Genomic DNA, 22714 nt, shown 5'->3' with positions numbered 1-22714 from the left:
TCATCTGATGGACACTTTAGAGAGCACTATGAATAGTGGATGTCAAAGCATTCGCTGCAAACATGAATGTAAATAAGAAGCAGGTGACTGGGACACAATTTTAAGGGTCAGGCTCACTATAGCTCTGTATGGCCTTATTCGGACAGACAGTAGCCATAGTACACTGGGCTGGCTTTCGTCTGGACACCTGCTTAGAGTCTGCAGTGATGCTAGCAGGCTATACTCAGGCATGACAGTGCTTTGAGCTACATGTGTTAACAAGCTCACAATAACAATGCTAACACAATGATGTTTAGCAGAAATAATGGTTATAATGTTCGCCATCAAAGTTTATCATATTAGTATACTAACTAATACTACTCATTCTTTAAGATACGGTGGAGCCTTGTCATTAAGGGATTTGTATGTTAGAAGAAGGATTTTTAATTCTGTTCTGGATTTTACAGGGAGCGATTGGAGAGAAGCTAATATGGGAGAGAGATGATCTCTCTTGCTAGTTCCTGTCTGGCTCCAGCATTTTGGATTAACTGGAGGATTTTTAGGGGCATCCTGATAGTAAAGAGTTACAGTAGTCCAGCCTGGAAGTAACAAATGCCTGGACCAGTTTTTGAGATGACAGCAGTCTAATGACTTCCATGACAGTATACAGGCACTGGTGTAATCACAACTAAATGTCAGACACCATAAGGCCTGGTGCATAATGGCACCAGATTGATATCTCCCTCTTGCTTTAATTAAGAAATGCAATTTTTGCTTAAAAGGTATTGATTGTAGTTTAAGGAAAGAGCAAGCCATCAAACTAAAAAGTGAAGAGAGGACCCTGGAGTCATAACAGACTGAACGGCTGTGTGGGGAGGGATTTGCTTTGAGAAACAAAAGTCAGGCAGCTACTCACTGATTGGCTACATTGCTGTATCGTACAAGAAGTTACAGGTTAAGTAAGCACTATAGCCACCGAGGTTGAGTTGAACATCAATTATGATAGTTACCATTCAGGTGTGGACTTTGGCCATTAAACAACGCAGTCAGGCAGGAACCTATGAAGCAGTTTTCTGAGAAACTGAATCCCCCAGAGTGAGGTGCGTCACTCACTCTACTGGGAGATGAGCCTGTCGAGGTAGCAAGAGAGCAGATAGATATCTATCATGAATAAATTAGGCATTTGAGAGCAGAGAGACAGGCCAGGCTACACAGCGCTGAGTGGACCCCACACCCTCTGGTTGGCCTTCTGAGGAGATTAAATGATATCTGCCTGTGATTCAACATGTGCTTCGGTAAACGTAAGCTACACTTAGCTCACATCAGTTCACCCTTGACTCGAAACCTAACCTCACTGACTGAATGAACCAGTATCATAATTAAATCATCACTGCTTCGCTTTTACTGCAACCTTAACCACAGTAGGGGGGGAGTAAGAGGAGTGTGGCTCTGCCCGGCTTGCGATGACAGTGTAGCCAGGAGCTGAGAGCTTCTCTGAATGGTCTAGCCTGGCAGGAGCTTGTGGGATGACAGCCACCCACCTTACACTTGCTTAGACCTTATCTGGATATCTGTGCTGTCATCTCTTAGTTACTTATACAGTACCATTACTTAAGGCACTCCTTTTAAACATTGTTCATTACCTATGAGAGGGAGGGAGAGTGCAAATATAGTTATTAACCTGCAGATTAGCAGCATTTTCTAAAATCTTTATACACCATTATATTGTCATCGGACAATACCATGCTGCGACAAACAATGCTATAACAAAAGTCACGGCGTCTCTATGTTACCTTAATACCTAGTGGCTTGTTGCACTGCATATTTAATGAATGTGGATGTATCAGACCTGATCCTGTTGAACAGCAAGTATTAAGGAGGGTAGTTACAAAGGCCAGACTTTAATTTGACCTCTACCTGCCCTCTTGTCTAGTGAGGCGGCTCAAAGAAGCAGGCTTGTGGATTGGGCAGTTGGTGATGAATGACTGTATTTGGTGGGCAGATTGTTACAGTTCCACACTAATTGAAGGGTCAACACAAAGAGCAGATGTGGTAATTGAGTCACTAGACTCTGGCTATAGAGCTTACCACTGCTCTTTTGACCCTTTAGCTGCTCTGTAGCCTATGACAGAACACTCTCCTGCCTCTGTTTTTATTGAGCCTTTGAATAGATATTAGTCTCTTGTTTATTTGTTCTTTTTACATCTTAAGTTGTCTGGGATAAGATTATGGAACTATTTGCCTTGGAAAGTTTGGGCTGATACATCAGTGAACATTAACATTATCAGAATACAGTATACTGGCATTCTGCATATTGTGTGACCATTGGATAGGCTATTCCAAGTTGGGCAGACAACATACATGTGCTGCAATATGTCTAAAAACTTTGGTTTATGTTATGTTTGTACATTTAAAAGTATAATTTAACATTTTTCAGATCTATCTACAGCACTCACATACTAATACTGACACTGAATTCTGAATTACTGGTTGCTGTAAACATTCCTGTCTTGTTCTTTACACTCATAGCTTCAGTTGAAGCTAATATGAGGCTTTTTCAGTCTGAATTAAACAAATTAAGAGGATATCTCCTGAAGCTACTGTCTTCCTAATCCAAGATCCCCCCATTTGTGCTCCCACTGATGTTTATGTGTTGACCTGTGGTGGAGAGACAGTAAGAAAAACAGGGAATTTGGTACTAAAAATACTGCAGCTTTGAATACTCAGATTGATTTGATGAACTCAGTTTGAAGCTTCATACTAGAGTTGAATGGCCCTATTTAGTGTCTTGATAAATAATTCATTAATCCAGTTCCCTAACACCACTCTAACTATGTCTTGTCAAAGTAAAAGTACTGTAAGTTGCATAATAAAATGGCACCGCAACTAAAGATTACAGTATTTTCATTATCAGTTAATCTGCAGATTATTTCTGAGACTGTTTGGTCTATAAAGAAGTAGAAAATAGTAATAGTACATCATATTTCCTAAAACCTAAGATGATGTCTTCAAATGACTTTTTGTCCAAGCAATATACAACATTAATTCAAAGATACTTAATTTGCAAGAAAATCAGTAAATATTCACACAGGAGAAGCTGGTGTTAATGAATTTGTACCATTTTTGCTTGTAAATGACCTAAGTGATTGATTGCCAAAATAGTTGCTGATTGACTAATCAGGTATTTCTTCTTCTTCTTCAGTTCTACAATTTAAAAAACTTATTCTGTGATTGTATTGTTTATGAACTACTTTTGCCATTTTTTTGTGTCCTTCTGTTCTGTGAAATAGAAGTTTGTGATTGCTAGAGTAGTGTATTTTGTGGTACACCAAACATTTCTTACCTTCATTTGTTGTGATATTTTAGCTGAGCCTCACACTGGTGTTCTTTTGCTGGAGTAGTGGTGTAGACAGGCTCTGGTGTTTATTGGATGGAGTTTAATGGATCTGTTGGCCTTTGCATTTGCTTTGCTTCTGAAACATGTGCTCAGCTGAGACATCCATTCACACCTAATGGCTATTGCCTTTGGATGTGTTGAGTTGTGAACAACAGTATATGTGAGAGAGTGTGTGTACGTGTGTGTGTGAAAAGCTACAAGGACAAATGCATTCTGCATTTAATGAGTGTGGGCCAAAGGGAACCTGGGTAGTTAAAACTGAGAGTTGGAAAGACTATTTTGTCCCTTGTTACCTGACTCTTCTGTTGCACCTTTAAACTGCAACATGCCACTAAACTACTCTGATGGTCTCACAGGACAGATGTAGAAGCTGCAACCTTGTGTAAATGGGATTGATGGACCACATTAAACTCTGAGCTTCATCCTGCTTAAATGCTTTTGCACTCTAAATCTTTTCCACTATATCACTGTGAGAAGACCACACACTGTAGAAGATTTATTTGTGAGGTTGCTTGGTTGTCATTTGAACTGTATATTTGGCTGATATGTGGGTTAGCAATCATCACCAACTTGTGTGTCCCTTTATGCTATTGAATGCATGGATGGAAACAAAGATGAGATTTATTTTGTTTACCTTGGCACATATCCCAAAAGTCTGTTTAAATGTCCACCGTTCTCCTCTAACCCTCCATACTCCTAAGTTATCATTGTTTTAATGCACAAAAATGTGGATGTTGTAATTACCATTTGCACAAACAAGACAGCAGCTTCATTGATATTCTGCCACTGATAAGACAAGAGCTTGGCAACGATACAATGGCTGAGGCCACCAGGGGCTTGCCAGCACCAGGGACATAGGACTGTCCTGCCTCCTCCGTCAATGCAGACGGCCAACAAAAGCGGCCCGTCATTCATTGCACACTAGCGTTTTAATTAATTTTCAGTCAGCTCTCCTCTGAGTGCTTGTGTGGTGATGTTGACCCCCAGATCTGTTCATGAATGTAGTTTTCTCCCCAGCCCTGGCTGTCAGAAGGTCAGCAGTGCAGGCTCCCCTGAGCAGGAGCTGCTTTTTCTATAGTCCTGGATTGAGGAGGCTGCAGCCATTGTGTGAACCAGTAAAGTGCATGTGAGTTTAGTAAGGAAATGGCAGTTTAATGGTACTTGTGTACATGCATGCTAAACATGATAAACAATATGGACTGTGAATGTTCAAGCTTCATGTTCAGTTGTCTGTGACTGTGGCACTTTATTGTTGCTATATCGGTTACTGGCAAATCCATCAAAGCCATCAACCTATTAAGCTTTAGAAGGACATAATATATTGTCACATCTTCAAGTTGCATTAAGACTCAGCAGTCAGGAGTTTTACTGCTGCTCTCACTCGCCATGCATGAGCACAAATATGGGCGGCCTCTGCAGATAAGCCAGATCAGAGCTGATCAAATTGCTGGTGTCTTAAAGCTATTCTGATTTGGATTAATCCACAGGAGTGGTCACACGCGCTTGCTCTGTAATTCTATAGGTTTCCTTGTTTCCATCTTGCACCCCCACTGGGCATTTTGATCTGCCAGGGCTTTGGCGGATGAAAGGAAGTGGGACTTAGTTTTGTTGAATGTGCCAACTGTGTTCATAAGGGCTTTTTAAATAAGTGCCCTTGACCTATTCTTAGGCTTATCCCAGTCTCCTTGTCACCCCTCTTTGTCTCCATAGGGGGGTACATTTAGTCTAATTAACTAATGGCTATAATGTTCTTATAAAGTAGGTTTTTGAGTGACTACAGAGCTGTCTTCAAAGACCTGTTACCATGAGGGTTGGCTTTCCAGGAGGAGATTAGACCAGCAGTCCACCTGATCTGCTCACTTGCATCTAACTGATGGCTGTACAACACGTGTCTTGGTCATATCCTTTTCATTCTCTTTATTTTATTCTGTGTTCTTCCTTCTTCGTAAAGCTTAAGGGCAGTGACACACCAATGTGTCCCACACCGCTGGCATGAGTCGGACCCTGTCAGTGGCTTTTTGTGCGATTCGGTATGTTCAATCAGCATTGGTCCTCATCACCAAGACAGACCACTCTGACTGGCTTAGCGAATCAATGCACGAGAAGAGATATTTGCAACTTCTTATCAGCAGCTGTGGTGAACAAGAGCTGCTTTGTTTACAGCTTGTGTTTCCACTGTCTGGGTCTTCTTCTTTCCCTTTCTGAATGGCTAATACAGATACTGCCACCTGCTGGTGGGGGGAGTTATTTCTTGCAGAACATACTGTATGTGCTGGTTGGCCATAGGCTGGAGTCTGTGCGTTGTGTTCAAGTGCCACTTTTTCAATCCTACTGGCCCAGACAAAGCCGATATGCGGTGACACAACAGTTGTCCTTTGTCACTGCTTGTTCTTTCACATCAGTTTTGTGTTTCTCTATCCTAACTATATAGACTAAAACCAAATTCTATGAGATCATCTACTGATAAATGTCTTTGGGTTAGAATGAGGTTTATTCCATGTGCTGAGAAAAGAGTAAAAATTGTAGGCAACATGTTGGATAATCTAGAATGACATTATTTCAGCAAGCTTATGAATCTGGTGGCTGGGTAAGCTGTCCTCTGGTCTCTAAAAGCATTAGATATAATGGTGGACCATTTTGCTCACAATTAATAGAGCTCCTGAAGAGATCGGGAGCCTATAGATTTGTGGAAATATTGTAGCAGCCTTCAGGCAGCTGGCTATATATGGCTTTCTTCCCCGACACTCACGTTTGTCATATTGGTACGAGACCCTCACTGGCTATTCCCCAATGCTGTGCGTATGCAGGAGTGTGTGAGCTCACTGCCCCAAGCATGTCTCATTTCAAAGTGCTGTCACTTCGTGCTTCCTGGCATCTATTAACACCCTCCATTATCATGCTAATCTACATTGTATGATTACATAAAGTAATTTATGCACAGTTCTATTCCATGGCTGCACAGGGATGTGTGCTCCTGTTGTTGAATGTTTTAAAAAGAACATTTGTGGATCATCAGATTCCTTGTGTTTTCTTTTCTTTGAATCTCATCTGTTTTGTTTTCCTGCACTTTTCACGCTTGCCTTCTTACTTTATCAAGAAAGCCCGTAAAAACTCTCACAAAGATTTGAAAGCCTCTGCCTACTGAGAAAATAATAGCTAGAATCTCTAACTGAGCCATGCTGCTTTGTTCATGAGAAGCCGATGAGTTGAGATCACTTTCCTCACAGTCCTCTTTAGCTCCATATCGGAAATGGTAAGAATGTGTTTTGGTTTGAAAGCAGAGGGCAAGAGATGAGCTCTCTTCCTCATTTATTCACAGCTAGTGGAGTAATTAGGAATGCAGAGGGCTGTTAAATTAAAACCGAATTGCACTTATTAACATTTTAACTACCAACCCCACCCTCTTTAGACACTAAACAAGGACAGTTTCAGCTCTAATATGCCTGAAGAATCCCGCTGAGAGGACTCTTTATGTATCTCTAAAACAAAGACGTTCTTTAAAGTAAGATCTCCCTTTTGTTTAAACAACCGAGCATTTAACATTCAGCGTAATATGCCAAGGCTTCCTCCATGCTGTCAGGAGACATACCGCCAGAGCTTCTCAAACTCTTTGCTTAATGGAACACTATTTGTGGTCAGATTGGATAGCTAATGGTGGTCCCTTTGAGGGTAACTCTCCAAATTAAATAGCATGGATTCACATCTGTCAGACAAAACCAGGAGGCTCTTTGTAATCAATGACCCAAACCAAGAGAGGCTTCATGGGGGGTGCTTCCACTATGATGGCAGCAAGCATAAGGAGCCACCAGAGACAGAGGCAGCTCACCTGCACTAACAGCCACTGTGCTGGGCTTGTGGAGCAGACTAGAACCTGGGAGGGAGCACTAGTAGGGTTAATGTACATTTATAGAACAGGTCAAACTACTTAAGCCAGCCACTGATTTATAATGCTGGAGTGCAATGTGACTAAACTGTAAAGGGAATTCTTGTTTTTCTGTGCAAACATTGCCGTTGGTGTTGTGTTAAAATGTTGAACCCCATTAATTTTATCACTCCCCCTCTCTTGTTTCTCTACGTCTTTAAATTTTGTTTGGAGGAGAGACTAGCAAGACCTCCCGCTGTTGAGGAGAATTTCCTCTCATTGTTAATTTTCCCTGCTCCATATGGCGCCACAGACACTTCACCTGCAGGCTGTAGCAGGCCGCGTGGCAGCCAGCAGACATCCTCGGGCTCAGGCTGTCATTTACACAGGCCTGTGCATCTGTCTGAGCAGAACAGCACACAACAGAACAGAGACAGCTCTTCCCTTCACCTCACAGCCTGAGTCCGGCACCATCCACCTGATAAAATCAGATGCTATTTCTGAAATACAGTGAGACAGAAAGATGGTGGCAGGTTAAGACAAGACTCCCTTCATGCAGTACACTTGCGTCCTCACTACCACTTTGGAAAAGTCAAGCTGGAAAATAGCCAGAGAGATCATGCCAAATGTGTGCATGTGAGGGTCTGTTAGTCTGTCTTTGAGCGTGCTCATGTATGTGTGCCTGTGTGTATGCGTGTTTTCAGGGGGCTTGAAGTTTGCCTATGGCAGAGGCATGGAAGAGAGGGTTTCATCCTGGCTTGTCATTGATTAGAGAAGGGTCTTTAATTCCATCCCACCCCATGTTGTGATTCATTTGCATTCTGTGTCAGGAGGTAATGGAGTTTTGCTCTATAGTTTGCTCTGAAAATCTTGAAGATGTGGTCTAATGTGCATGCAGCCGCTAGCAAAGATGTTTCTGATTTATTATGTCTCATGTGTTAACTCATTTTCCCCCTTCTTCCTTATCTTTGGGTAGGACTATGAGCTTTCAGACAGTTTGGAGAGAGGGAGGTGCAAACACCGTGAAGACTCCCAAGATATCTTCACAGTGATTGTCATGATTATTGTTTTAGACACTACATGTACATCCAAAACTGAGACCTGTATTTCTAGGTGTACAGTAGTTTCCTTTGTAGTGTTTAGACAAGTTCTCTTTATTTTTGTAATAGTTTCATAACCATTTGCCTATTGTGAGATTTAACAAATTGGTAAATTTCAAGTTAGTCATGTGAAATTATTTTTGGAAAAAAAAAACAAAAAAAAAAACTTACCAGTCAGTCATAATTTACTCACTGCTTACTCACACTCAAAGTAGTGCAGAAGTGAAACAGAGCTCTCTTAATCATTATTAAAGGTAACATGATTTACATGATTTATTATTTGAATTTTTAGGGACTAATGAAAAAACACCCTCTTCTAAAAGAGGTGACAGTTTATTCTCTGTAGTAAAGGCTGTCCCTCAGCATTCCAGTACATTCCCTTACTTTTCAGAAATCCTAAAAGAGTCCTGTTCACAGAGGTCTGATTTTCCCATTATGTCTGAGATGAGACATGAGGTTAGGGGAAGCTAGTGGTGGGGCTGGATTGGCTGTGAATTGGGTTGGGTTTTCTGAATAAAGTTGGGAAAATGTGGTGATAAAATTTGTCAACCTCTCGGGGAGGCCGCATTCAGGGTCACAGCTAAATCTGTGTGCCGTGGGCAAAAGGCTAGCCCATAATTCCACCACAGACGAGCAGGGAACTGACCTCAGTACAGCTGAGGCCAAGCCGCACTGATTTCTGCTCACCTACAGGATCGTCTGTGGGATAACAATGAAGGTGAGGGGATATATACAGTGGTCTGTCTTTTTTTTTTCTTTCCCTTTCTTCTTGGCCTGTCTGAATGTCTTTGCACACTGACCATGTCCCTGCTTTTTTCTTCATTCCTCCTTAAAAGAATGTAGCTATTTACATAATGCTTTTGAAATGGACTTTTCAAGACATTAGTCTGTCACAGAAATAACTCAGTAAATATCTAAAATGACAAGAATGGCACTCTTACCATTGCTTTCCACTTTCACCCACATATTGATGTTCTATCATATTAAAATGTTGCATCAACGTGCAATCATGTTAATACATCTTACCTATTGTGAGTCATGGCTCATTCAACTGATAAATATGTAAATTAAAATGTTTTATAGTTGATAGCCAACATTAATCTCATTTGGATGTCTTAAACCAAATTAAATGAGAAAGTGTAGTACATAGCAGTTTGGAAAGTGCGCCATGAATTCATCTCTGAATTAAAAAGGAAATGAGCGGGGGTCAGAACTTGCTTTTTTATATTACAAATGTTAATGAAAAATGTTATTGACTTGAACAAATGGAGAATACACCTGGAAATGTATATTAAAACTGCCTTCCAATTTCTCTCTCTGTGTAGTTTGCAATTATAGTTATTTCAGCAGTAGTGGGGGAATTAATTTTGCGTGCAGACTGATAATGTTTCCAGTGTAAGAAGAATGGATATTGTGTTGGATAGGGGGTCTCTAGGTATTTACAAGGAGTGGAGAGAGCAAAGCTTTATTTAATTGAAAGAATGAATCAATAACAACTGTATCGCTTTGTCAGAGAAGGCCTCGTGAAATGAGCAAGTAATTTATTGCGGACAGTCCAAGGCCCAGCGGTGAGCTGATTGAAAGAGTTTATTGTAAGTGTAAGAGCAAGTTTAGCTAGATGCCGGTGGCTATCTTAAAAATGTAACAAATTACAAGGACAAGCAGTTCCCTGGATGGCTAGCTTTAAAACTGAAGAATGACAGGGAAAAAATGTGCTTACTCTTACATTACTGTCTTTTTTCCTCACTAGATGTTCTTTGTCACATCTTCATAAATGTCTTTAAATCCATAACTAAGAATAAGTCCTTTGAATTTTCAGGTGGTCCATTTTGATGCAGCCATTAATACTAAACCAACAATCTACCTCCATATTTATGAAGGTTTCAAAAGTTTGTGATGTAGTTTACTTTTGATATTTGTGAATTTGCAGAAAACTCTTTTCCTCTGTAAGAAAAGCTCTTCAACTATGCATGAATAGAAGCTAAATTTGTTTTCCCTCACTAGTTACATCTTTGAATCCAGTTTTTGTTTTTTGTTTTTTTGTTGCTGCTGGATGTTGGTAAATGTTTTCTCAGATCCCACTTATGCATCATTGCTCTCACTCCATCACTGAGACCCATTTAAAGAAATATATATATCTTTAAGGTAAATTAGTCTCCCTGCACACTGGCAGCCATCCCAGTATGTAAATTCATGTGCTAATTCACACCATGATTTCATTTCATCTTCCAAGTAAATGAGATTTTAATTGAAAATGAGATCTTCCATAGAGTCTCTCGCTGGAGATGTGCGACAAGGGAATGATACTTTTCACAGATAGTTTTAAGAGACAAGGAGAGTTTTTTTTTTCTTTTTTCAAGACATTTACAAAGAGATTGTATCTTTTCTCACCCCAGCATTTCCCCCAACCTGCAGGTTAGTGAAAATGCACTGTGAAATTAACATTGTGGTTCAGCTCCTGGTCCGTACGAAGAGGCGGGCTATTAACATTTGTGTATTTTCATTATGTTAATGTTGTTAACACATGCCCACAGATTGCCACCAGTGGTGCAGTAATTTTGCCTTGCTGATCATAAAGTGTCCGAGTGGGTCATTTTGATTATGACATGCTAATTACATATTGCCATTCCTCTCTGTGTATTCTTCCCCTCCCCAAACTCAGAGCAGCCTACAGTCTTTAATGGTAAGCTTTTATGAGCTGGAGGAAAGAAAATAGCAGGAAAAGATCTCTGCCTATGTTCCTGACGGCTATGTTGCACACATGCTTCACTGCTTCCCTTTAAAATTCCTAAATTGTGTTTCACAATAAATAGATGCCCAAGCCTTTAACTGCCAGTATTAGATTAGATACCATTAGATGTAATAGAAAATTCTCTCTCTGTAATATTTTCATAAGAGTTTGAGGCATTTGATTAATCTGACCACATTTTATTGCATTAATGATTTTTTTCCTTTCCACTCTTCTGTAAAGACATTGTATACAGGCTAATGCTGTTTTCCCTCTCCCCTCTCTGCTCACTCTCATTCATCCTCAGCCGTTATTGCAATGCATTGTTGATGAGGTGAGTCGGCGTCTTATGTGCTTTCACTCCTAAAGTCATTCCTAATGGAGTGGAAACCTTATATTTTGTTTCCTAATGAAGCACAGGAGTGGCAGACAGCTCCGCTTGGGCTGTCCTATGGCTGCCTGCAGGTTGAAGCCACCGGCCCGAGCCAGGCTGCTCTGAGGGAGCCAGCAGGGGATATTGGGCTGGGGCAGCAGACAGTTTACACATTATACACCTATACACAGGCCAGAAGAAATCTGCAGACAAAAATTTAGGATAATGTAGCAGTAGGTGAAAGGATTAAGACCTATCACTAAAGTAAAATACCAACAGAAAAATATAAAAATGCATGGAACTAATTACCAGTAAATGTGTGAAAGTTAAATTTATTTTAAATATAAATACTGCACAGTGGTGTTGGTGAGTGATACCTGAGCGAGAGGAAGTTGATGTTAACTATTTTATACACTTTGGGTAGTTTAATCTTTAACAAGGTATAATTTTTTAGAGCCTAATCATAATCTTGATCTGTTAAATCTCCTTGGAAGATTTCAACATTTTTTGCAAAATGGGCTTACTCGTTGTCTTTCTGAGAGTAAGATTAGATTGATTCCACCCTCATGTCTGCTCTTCATTCTAACCCTGACCAAGAAAGCGTTCAAACACGTTTCCCAGCATGTCCAACTATTTCTTTCATCTGTAAAGTTACACACTAGTGAAAAAAGGCCAGAACACTTCAGGAACAAACTGTGAAAATCAGGCACTGTAGCTGTAAACAGTCTTAACTATATAACAATACTAATATGTCATATTCTTATTAAAATAATAAGCAAAAGCTAAGGATTTTATGGCCCTGTTCACTCCTTAAAGTGCTGTTTAACCAGAACCTAGTGATAGGTCTGCACATGAAAAACTATCTGAGCTATTTCAGGTTTCACAGCAAGGTCACTTTTAAAACAAAATGTCTCCTCCGCTATCTAGGTCACAGCACATGCTGTTACTTTCTCCGAAACTTCCTTCCTTCATTCTTTCCTTCCTTCCTTTCTTCCTGCCACAGCTTATAATTAAACACACACAATTATCCCAAATTTAATGGGATTTCAGAACCAGGCTTTTATTTAAGAGGTAATGAATAATGTTTTAATTGCATATGTAACTGTGAGATTGGAACGTGTTTCTCTCATCACGTGTAATTACTACGCCTCATTTTTTTGAGTGTGATATTCGGAGAATGCGATCAATAGCTGATGAGTGCCTTTTTGCTCGATGTTTAAGGTCAGCGCAGAGGTTGCTAATTGTGAAATGATCCAGCAGGGAAAAAAGGAGGATTAAGCGCACTTAAAATATATGGACGGTGTCTTATTGTTTATTGATGTCTGTAATTAATGATATAATGCACATGACTGAAACAGTTTGACCTCTGAACCGATCATTATTCAGTGTGGCAGCATCAATCAAACTGTGCATTTCTCAGATCTATTTCTGCACACCCCCTCCGGGAGAGACAGAGCACCCACTGTATCCTCATTTGTATTCAGCTGACCAAGGCCTTGATATGAATGATTTAGAAGTTTGTATCAGACATACAGTAGATTGGATGAGAGGAAGTAATATGAGATTTTACAAGCTGCTGCTGAAGTTCATAAAAACTACAGCTTCTGCTTCACTGCCTCAAACTCTAAAAAAGCAGTTCTCTTTATAGGACTTTGGTGTATTTACTGCTTCTTTTTCCTCTCAATTCCACCACAGAAATGACAAGTATTTATTCATCTTTTGGAGATGTAGTTTTCGGGTCCAGTAATGATCGGCTCAGCAGTGTTATTCACCCTCTCTACATTGTAATGACCATATGAATGTCTGCCTTTTGGATGGAGTGCTGGCCAGATTGTTTGGGCTATCTGGAAGGAGTGACATGCATCGCTGCCCAGCCTGAGGTTCAGAGGTAGTGAGCGGTGTTGGCGTCCCACTCCAGCAAGCATCCCAGACTTTCCTCGGGACAGGCATATTAGAATAAGTCATGCCATTGTTAATTTAAATGGCTTAATACATCACTCTAAGGTAACAGAGTGATGTGAGAAGCAGAGGAAAAGAGTATGAGAGAGAGGCAGAGCAATGCCAAGGGGTGTTTCTTTAATATCAAATGAAATTGAATCCTGCATTACCTCACTTGTGCCGTTTCTCAAGCAGCTCCCAGGCTATTAAAGGAAGGCTGTAACAGGATTGGTTCAGTCTTTCGGTTCCTTAATTTCACCACAGCTCCCAGATGTTAGGTCTTTGTCTCATTGCTGATCCCCGGCTGATCTATGGTGTTGTCTTTAGGCTGCCTCCAGTCCATTGTGGCTGTGTGTTGTGTTATTGGGTCAGGTGAATCTATCAAGGACGGAGAGTTGGGCAGTTCACACACCAGGGGGATAATTACAGGGTGATTGGTGTCCTTACGCACTGTGCTCTCGCTATCTTTGTCTCCTCTTTGTTAGCGTTGCCCTCACATAAACGCACACAGCATTTCCTGCATTGGAATGCGACCAAATAAGCTGCTCAGTCTGGGGATCTCAGCCCTCTTACCCGTTCTATCTCTGGGGCCTTGTTTTAAACAGCTGTATTTGTTTGATAGAAAGCATGTGCACCAGTGTTTACAGATGTTTGTGGACTTATTTACACCTGTGGATTGAATGAAACACAGGAGACAGCAGACTTTAATTGCTCCATCATATCTACTGCTATCATTTACCTAAACTCCTCATGTACTGTGGTTTATTCATCACAGTTACTTTCTGATCACACTTTTTCTGTCTCACTCAGCCGCACATCCTGACATCTTCATATCCTTTCTGGATTATAATCACACACTCTCACAAGCTGCTGCTCACGTCCATATAGAGGGAACACCAGTTGAATGTTACTATGTAAAACTAGTTCCTTCTTTTGATCCATAAAGGAATAGTTAGACATTTTGGGAAATACCCCAATTTACCTTGATAGTTAATGTACTGTAGATTATATGACCAATCTCTTGTCATCTGCTTTGAATGGTGTCACACCAGTATCAGCTGTTATCAGCGCCATAAACCTGATAACCCTGGGTGAGCAGGGCCCTGCTCTGTCTCCAGAAAAAACTTCTCAGTTAGGTTTATGGGAAACTGATTCAGGTTAAAATAACCATCAGTTGGAAACAGGAAACTGATGGCTGTTTGTTTCAAAGTCCTGTGTTCTGTCATCACTAAACCACCTCAGCTTTTCCCCTTGCCTTCCTCTTTAAGCCACGTCACCAGCAGTCACTGTTGCTCCTGTAATACTAAACTACAGCTGCTACTGGTTGCCTATTGATAACACATATTGATGACATGCACCTCCTGGCCTATTAGTAAGTGCAGTTTGCTCCAGCCCAAGCATAATTACGGGGGTGATAACAACTAATAACAGTCATTAAATGAAGTAATAACTTTCAAATTAGTTATTCTTGTCTATCCCTTAAATGTGAAGCTATCGCCAGCACTCAGTTACCTTTACTTAGCATAAAGACTGGAAACAGAGGAAACAGATAAAACAGGGGTTATATGCACACTACTTCTTGGCAACATTTCCATCATAAAACCAAAAAATGTCATTATTAGACTTTGGTTTTTGAATAGAACAAACAAGGTACTGGAAAGGATATTTGTTAGCTTTGGACAAAGCCAGGCCAGCTTGGCTACCCTTTTTGGTCATGTGACCCTTATGGTGTAGTGGTCCATCATGTGTCTCGCTGGTAAGCTAAGCTAACTAGCTACTGGCTGTAGATTTGTATTTAGCACTGAGAGTGGTATCAACCTTCTCATTTAACTCTTGACAAGAAAGCCCAAAAGCATATAATGTCTTTTAACATCCATATTCCCACACATGTTGGATACACCTTGTATTTATTGAATGTGCACGCTTTTAAAAGTTTGTAACCTTGAAAGTGCAGATATGTTTTTCTTGGACAAGGGCTTTTATTTGTTTGTTATGCAAGGTTTCCCCCTACCCCGGTTCTGACAAGCGCGTTGCACACATTATCACCTGCATGTGGTCTTGATGGAAATGTTTGGTCCTCTGTCCACACACACACACACACACACACACACACACATACAGAGCCCTAGCTATTTGCACTTCCTGACATTGAAAGCTGTCAGCAGAGCAACAGCAAGTTGTTTCAGTACCCTGGACAGTTCTTCCACAGAGACCAAGAGAGCGCTCAAACTGGAGGCTCTTACCTCGCCCCAAGGTCTGACTGGGGACACCAAGACTCAGTCCAACACTGAGATTTCCCACTTTCCGACCATGACTTGTGTGTGTGTGTGTGTGTGTGCGCACTCAGATGAGTCCACAGAGTCACCAAGCCCTTCCCCCACATAAGCATATCATCCACCCAGAGCCATTCTATCTGTATGGAAATTTGGGCTCCACAGCTGGAATTCCTACAAAATACTGTCATCCACTAATAGTTATTATCTCTTTGGCCTGCTCCCTCACAAAAACCCTGCAATACAAGCACATCGCATCTTTATGGTAATGACTTACAATACAGCCCCAAGCTATGGTGCATAGACCTTTGTTATCATTACGATAATTCCCATTCTCACTTGACTCCTCATTACACCACTGAAACTGCTCGGGGTTGGATATAGACAAATTTCTACATCTTTTTTTTTTTACACTGTAGCATAAGGTGTTGATACACAAAACTTCAATTCCCTAAATACTCAGTAAACATAGTGAGACAGTTTGTATAAGAATAATTAAGTAAAAGAGTAGTCATTATGTAGGGGATAGTAATAGTGATAGTTTTTAAACATGTCAATAATTTTCTCAGATATATTTTGGCAAACTGGTGTTCCCCAGCCCATTTTTACTCCTAAAGGGCCAGGCCTTTCCTGGATGCCACTTTTGTACCAAATCATGCAATCACCTGTTGACATCACCTGTTTCAAATGGAGTCATCATTTCATTGTTTTACCTTTTTATTGGTCCTGAAATGTAACCGTCCCAACTTTTTTTGGAATGTGTTGCAGCATCAGAATTGAAGTGAATGTTTATTTTGAACAAAGAATAAAATTGATGCTGCTGTATTGTTTTCAATGTAATACAGAACACAGATAATGTACAGATCACTATTTTCTGATTTTAGTTTTGATTTTACATACTGCACCAGCTTTTTCTAATTTGGGGTTGTAGTTACACAGGAGAGACTAAGAAAAAGCTTCTTCCTCAGGCCACCAGTCCTCTGATTTCTGTATATCCTCGTGCAGCACCTTGTCTTCAGCAGATCTTTTGCATTGCCCTTCATTTGTGCACTTGTGACATATGACACAAGACATTTGACTTTTTTGATTTGATTTATTCTTTCAAGCATATAAAACAGTTGATATAACAACACACATTTTTACACACAATCCATTATCAATTTGCTTATACCTAGTTTTTAAACACATCTTTACTATTGGTATGTTGAATTTGAATTTCTATCTCTTGTATTTCTTTTTTCTAATCATTATTTTGTACACTTGTCTTTAAGCACTTCAGGAGCATGTCACCTTGCATTTCACTACACAGTTTCATCAACTTTATCTGTGATGGGTACAGTACAGGGTCCACAGTGAAATGAGGATGTGTTTTCCACAGACAAATCAACAGAAGGGGAAGGAATTTGTTTTACGTTTCTGCCATGAGGAGCTCTGGGTCAGCTCTATATAAGTACAAGCAACGTACAGAGAAATGCGGCTGCTTGTATATTTGTGGGTCTCCGTGAATGCCCTCACAAGGCCTCTAGATTGCACAAAAAAGTAATTGCAGAATGATTGGCACAGCTTGTCCCATGCAGCCTGTGTCCCACACTTGAAGTCTTTCCTCAGAACACCCTCATTGTCACACAGCCTTTTAGCACCTTTGTTCCTCCCTTCCCATAGGACCTCACAGCTCACCACTGGCAGATGAGTCCCTGCCTGTGACAAAAGGGTCCCTGCACTCAGGCTCATTTGATGCAGTGATGAACTCCACCAACCTCCCACTTACTCTCACTCCCATACTCATATTGTACACCACCTCCTACAAGACGAAATGTTCCGTTTAGTGGAGGAGGATGTGAGGGTCAGGGCCCAGGGGTGGGCTTTTAGGAGACGAGTAAAAATCAGAGCAGGAGAGGAATGATGTCTTGTTTACACATTAGCAACCATTTAGCGAGTCTCACTGTTTTCACTACATCTCTGCGGTGGTCTCCCAAACAGCTGATCTTTCATTTCTGATCATGATCAGTTTGTGTTCAAACCATTTAGAGAGGTGTTGATTGAAATGTATGATAATTTTGAAAGTCTGTGGTGCTTTCTTTGTTTCTATTACTTTGTCCACCCCATTTATAAGAATGAAGTTTGGCTAAATAACAGAAATGCCCCTCTGTATAATACAGTACATTTCAACAGCAGCACAAAAGACATCTTCCAAAATGATCGTACAGTCCAATCGACACTGCTCAAAAAAAGTTTGAACAAAAACTGAACATTATCCTTCAAGGGGGGGGGGGGTAACTAGGTGTTCCTAATAAATTGAGTGCCAGTGGAATGTACCAGAAATATCCAGGATAATTAGCCAGCAGCTCTTTTTCCTCTAATTTTCTCTCCACATTTTGCTCTACTTGTACTCTACTGTTGATTTTTCTGGTACCCAGTGGGGCAAACACACACACACACACACACACACACACACACACACTCAAACTGCATCCTTCTAATACCATTTAATGAGGTGATGACCAACCACTTGTTATAATTGCTTCAGTTTCCTTTTAATTTTCAAGCTTATTAATCATATGTAGAGTTATTTAAGAATGCATAAATTAATCTTAGATTAAAAAGCCTATCTAAGCCTCAAAACAATTAAAGAGTAAGGTAAGATTTCCCCTGGGCTGGCACTTTTATTTTAATAGTGTTCAGGTGATTATCATACTTTGGTGCAGCACTGTGATTAATGCAGACACACTTTTAAATGAGCTGTTCTCTCTTGCACAAAAAAGGTAGAATAAGCATGAGCCTGATAATGACCTCCCTGACTCTTTGCGCACTTCGCTCATTTCTTCATCTGTGTTTGGAGTGTGAAGGCTGTGGGTTTCACAGAACTCTGTAGTGTGGACTTTTTAAGGGATTACTGGAGGTCTCTTCAAGAGTTGGACAGGAATTTGATTTCATTCGTTTCATTTCAGGTGTAGTTGTCCACACTGTCAGTTAAACTTTGAATATATCTGAAAGCAGCAATGACTTTTAATTAAGAGGTTTAGGGCGATGACAGTCGCGGTTCACAGACCATACCCGTTAAATAATCGATAGGTAGACAGATGGAAGAGATTGCCACTTGATTTAAATATAGTTGCTCTTTTCACGTGAAGAGCTCCCTAATGCTGGACCACAGTATGTTCACTTACATGGACCTTTGATCTCAAATAAAATGCGTTTTCATTTAGGATTTATAGCCTATACTTTATGTTTTTGAGTTGACCTCACTGAGTTAGGCTGTAGATGCAGTGTCCTACAAGCAAATAGATTAGTGACTGTAAAACAATGGCCATCACGGGATAGAGTTGGAGGAAATTATCATTTTAGGCACCGATTCACTCATATGTAGCATGTTTTTCATTTCCATTTCCAACAATGTGGAAAAAGTATGAATAAAATTTGTCATTTTATATCAGTCATTTGCATTTGGTAAGTGCTCAAAGAATACATTTTTTGTAGACCAGGCGCCTTTTTTCGAATTTTATTTAAGCCTATAGGACGCTGTGGATTCTGTCTACAGCTTCATTTCTTAAAATGATAATTCTGCACAAATTGTCATTATTGCTGACCCTCTGGAGTCTATAGGACCAAGTAGGCCTGCCTTGATTATTATTGCATAGCCCAAGTGATTTGCGCCGAGCTTGTGCAAGATGAAAATGATTTACCCAAACGTGCATTGACATTAAAAAGTTAAATACCTTTCGCTTATGGCGCAAGGCTGTCCGTATTGTTCATCTGTCTGATCGTATATCAGAGAGAGTGATCTTTAGAGCAGCTGGTTATTGTCCAGACCCATGTAGGCGAGGTGTAGCTTGTACACGGTGAATCCGTGGGAACCCAACACATGATGCAGGCCTGCGCGTCCTATTCATCAGTGAGCCCTGACTGCATGCACACAACAATGCGTTGGTGGGTCCCTGCTGTTTTTAGCGGAATGCCAAATCCCACTGCAGCCTCATCCGTGCATGATGTCAAAAACACCGTGGGTTTTTTAACAGGAAAGTGCAAAAGAATTAATTAAATGCAATATGGTCTACACAATAGCCTAAACAGAGTAATGAAATATTAATGTAGGCGTTTCTTTTTAAAATTAAGATTTATTTAAAGCTACTGGCATAGGCTGCATTAGATAAATTGTTTAGTAGCTGCTTTTTATTTAATAATCCCTGATGTACATAGCATCTTATCAACCTGTGTGTAGACCTGCAGGCTGCCATAAGACCAAAATCTCAAATCATCTTTATTGGTCATGAATTCATAGTTAATGCAGACTGCCTGTGTGAGAGTGGGAGTGCCCTGCCTTAAGTTTTGCCGTCACTTGATTGTTGTTGGTGTCGTAGGGGGGCTGTACTACAGTCTGTCTGCCATGTGGACGCTGCTGCTGCTGGCGCAACACTACCAGCCGCATACACCGAGAGCAGAGCAGAGAGAGAGGAGGACGGTGAGCAGGAGGGAGGCGGTGCTGCACGGACAACTGCGTCCCATTCCTAAAGCAAACACCTTTATATACACCAACGCAGACTTCTTATCGCTCTGACATTCACTTGATCACAGCTTTTTCATTCACGACGGAGGGGAGCTGCGCAAGCATTAGGCTAAAGGTGAGTTTTAGGAACTGACTTCGGCAGCATTTAACAGTCCGTGTGTTAGGCCGGATTATTAAGTGTCATGACTTAATACACTAGAACGTGGAATTATTCAAATCTTTAACCTGCAGACAGTCGCCTGTTAACAGCAAAAGGCTAAAGTTGCAGGTTTATCGTTTGGCATGGTCAAAAACAGTGCTTAGCCAAGTCTGCTTTTATTCTGAAGGACTGCGTTCTAAAATAAACAACTGCGTTCACGCAACTTTATTAAAACGGGGGCCTGTGCTCGTCCTTTCTCTCGTCTGTTTCTGTATTTGGCAACTTGTTCTCCCTGTTATGAAATAATCAACTAAAACGGTGTAGCCTATGAAATTCTAAATATAAATCTCTGATGAGACTATTTTTATGGTAATGGGGGACAAAAACTCACATGTTCATGTCAAACGTCCTCTCTGCAGCCTCCAGGCCTACAAGAATGGACTCCATACCTGCGGGGCGAGACTCCAGCTCCTCGCCAAGTTCCAAACAAGAGCTTTCCTACCCGAGCACCAACAACCTGAAGCCCAACCAGGTCGGAGAGACGGTGCTGTACGGAATACCCATCGTGTCTTTGGTGATAGATGGTCAGGAGAGACTTTGCCTTGCACAGATATCTAATACCCTGTTGAAGAATTACAGTTATAACGAGATACACAACCGGCGTGTGGCTCTGGGGATCACCTGCGTCCAGTGCACCCCTGTCCAGCTGGAAATCCTGCGGAGAGCAGGGGCGATGCCTATCTCCTCCAGGCGCTGCGGGATGATCACTAAGCGAGAGGCCGAGAGACTTTGTAAGTCATTTCTCGGAGCTCATGCGCCTCCCAAACTTCCAGAAAATTTTGCCTTTGATGTGTCCCACGAGTGTGCCTGGGGGAGTCGAGGCAGCTTCATCCCTGCCCGATACAACAGCTCCAGGGCCAAGTGCATCAAGTGCTCCTATTGCAATATGTATTTTTCCCCAAATAAATTCATATTTCACTCGCATCGCACGCCGGAGTCTAAGTACACGCAGCCAGATGCAGCAAATTTTAATTCTTGGAGGCGGCATCTCAAATTAACAGATAAAAGCAGCCAGACTGAGGTTTTACACGCTTGGGAAGATGTGAAGGCCATGTTCAACGGGGGCAGTCGTAAGAGGACGCTGCCAGGCAGTGGGTCGGATTCCAGCTCTCCCTTAAAATCACAAGGACCCAACCGTCCCCGAGAGTCGCCCGAAATACCTGCAAAAATGCTCAGCTGCGAGGACAACCGGGGCGGCATGACAAGCGCACGCAACTACCCAGTTATCCCGGTTCCCAGTAAGAGCTTTGGGATGCTGCAAAAGATCCCACCGCCGCTCCTCCGAAGGAAGACAGTTTGATGGGAGAGCAGAGCAAAGCGGGCCTCCCAGGTGTCCTGTGGCCTGGTACCAAGGACAGCGCCTATCACTCCTTCCCTATGTTCTGGCCCGCGGCGGGCGCGCTGCCCATGCCCCCGTACCCCCAAACCCAACACAAACCCCCACCAGAGCTGCTGTGTCCACAAAGACACACTGACATGGACATATCTGAGCACAGTGACCGGAGCACCAACACCTCAAAAGACAGCATGGCTGAAAACGACCGGTGCTCCAGCACGCAGTCCGCGCGTAACGAAGACGATAAGTCAGGGGATGAGGCGAGACCGCTGGAGGGGATGACCCTTGCGCATCGGAAAATCAGCTACGTCTCTGCGTTCAGACCTGTTATTAAAGACGCTGACTGTATCGCCAAGCTGTACGGAAACAGGGGCACTTATAACGGGTGTCGCACCGGCTATTTATCACCCGATTTTTTAAGTGAGAGCTCAAGCTACCGTTCAGTGTCCCCCTGTGTAGACAGTGAGGCCGAGCCGGATGTGGATGTGGAGACAAATAAAACACCAGAGGAGGAGGACTCCCGGCCTCTGTCCTCGGTGTGTCCTCGGACTCCCCCAGGGTTGGAACACACGGTTTCACCAAACGATTCAGATTCCAAGGGCATGCAGGAGAGCAGTCTGGTTGATTCCCCAAAACTGACCCTACATGTGGCCCAGTCCTCTGAAAGAGAACTGCAGAGCAAGCAGTTATCCCACATATCTGCATCTTTTACTGAAGTGAGTGACTTATAACTGAGAAAAACGGGCGAAAATACCATCTGTTTATTTCTCTCACGTTTTCTACAAGTTGGCTTGTGTGTATTTAAAGCAGATAAATCTTTGTGTCCTTGTGAGGAAATTTGTCACTTATGTTAAAACGGTGTAACAGCAGCAACAAATATGTCCAACGTTTAGGAACAAAACCCCTTTCTTTAAATAAAAATATTTATACTTCAACTTACAGTATATGTTACTTATTAATTTTAGGTTTTATTTTATAAAACCTCTTAAGATTTGAAGAGCTCAAAGGAGTGGTGGTTCTTTCTT

The 22714-nt window shown here is 41.5% G+C and overlaps 1 protein-coding gene across 1 annotated transcript in view; it reads left to right on the top strand.

Annotated features, from left to right (window-relative positions):
- Positions 1-22714, top strand: part of skor1b (SKI family transcriptional corepressor 1b) — a 40115-nt gene that overhangs the window by 15355 nt on the left and 2046 nt on the right. The window contains 3 exon segments of the mRNA XM_020619307.1: positions 20009-20269; positions 20713-21633; positions 21636-22405. Of these exon segments, the coding sequence (XP_020474963.1) occupies positions 20730-21633; positions 21636-22405 (1674 nt within the window). The 5' untranslated portion in view covers positions 20009-20269; positions 20713-20729.

Source organism: Monopterus albus, unplaced genomic scaffold (assembly GCF_001952655.1).
Source record: "Monopterus albus unplaced genomic scaffold, M_albus_1.0 scaffold218.1, whole genome shotgun sequence".
Classification (NCBI taxonomy): domain Eukaryota; kingdom Metazoa; phylum Chordata; class Actinopteri; order Synbranchiformes; family Synbranchidae; genus Monopterus; species Monopterus albus.
This window is presented reverse-complemented; position numbering and strand designations above follow the sequence as displayed.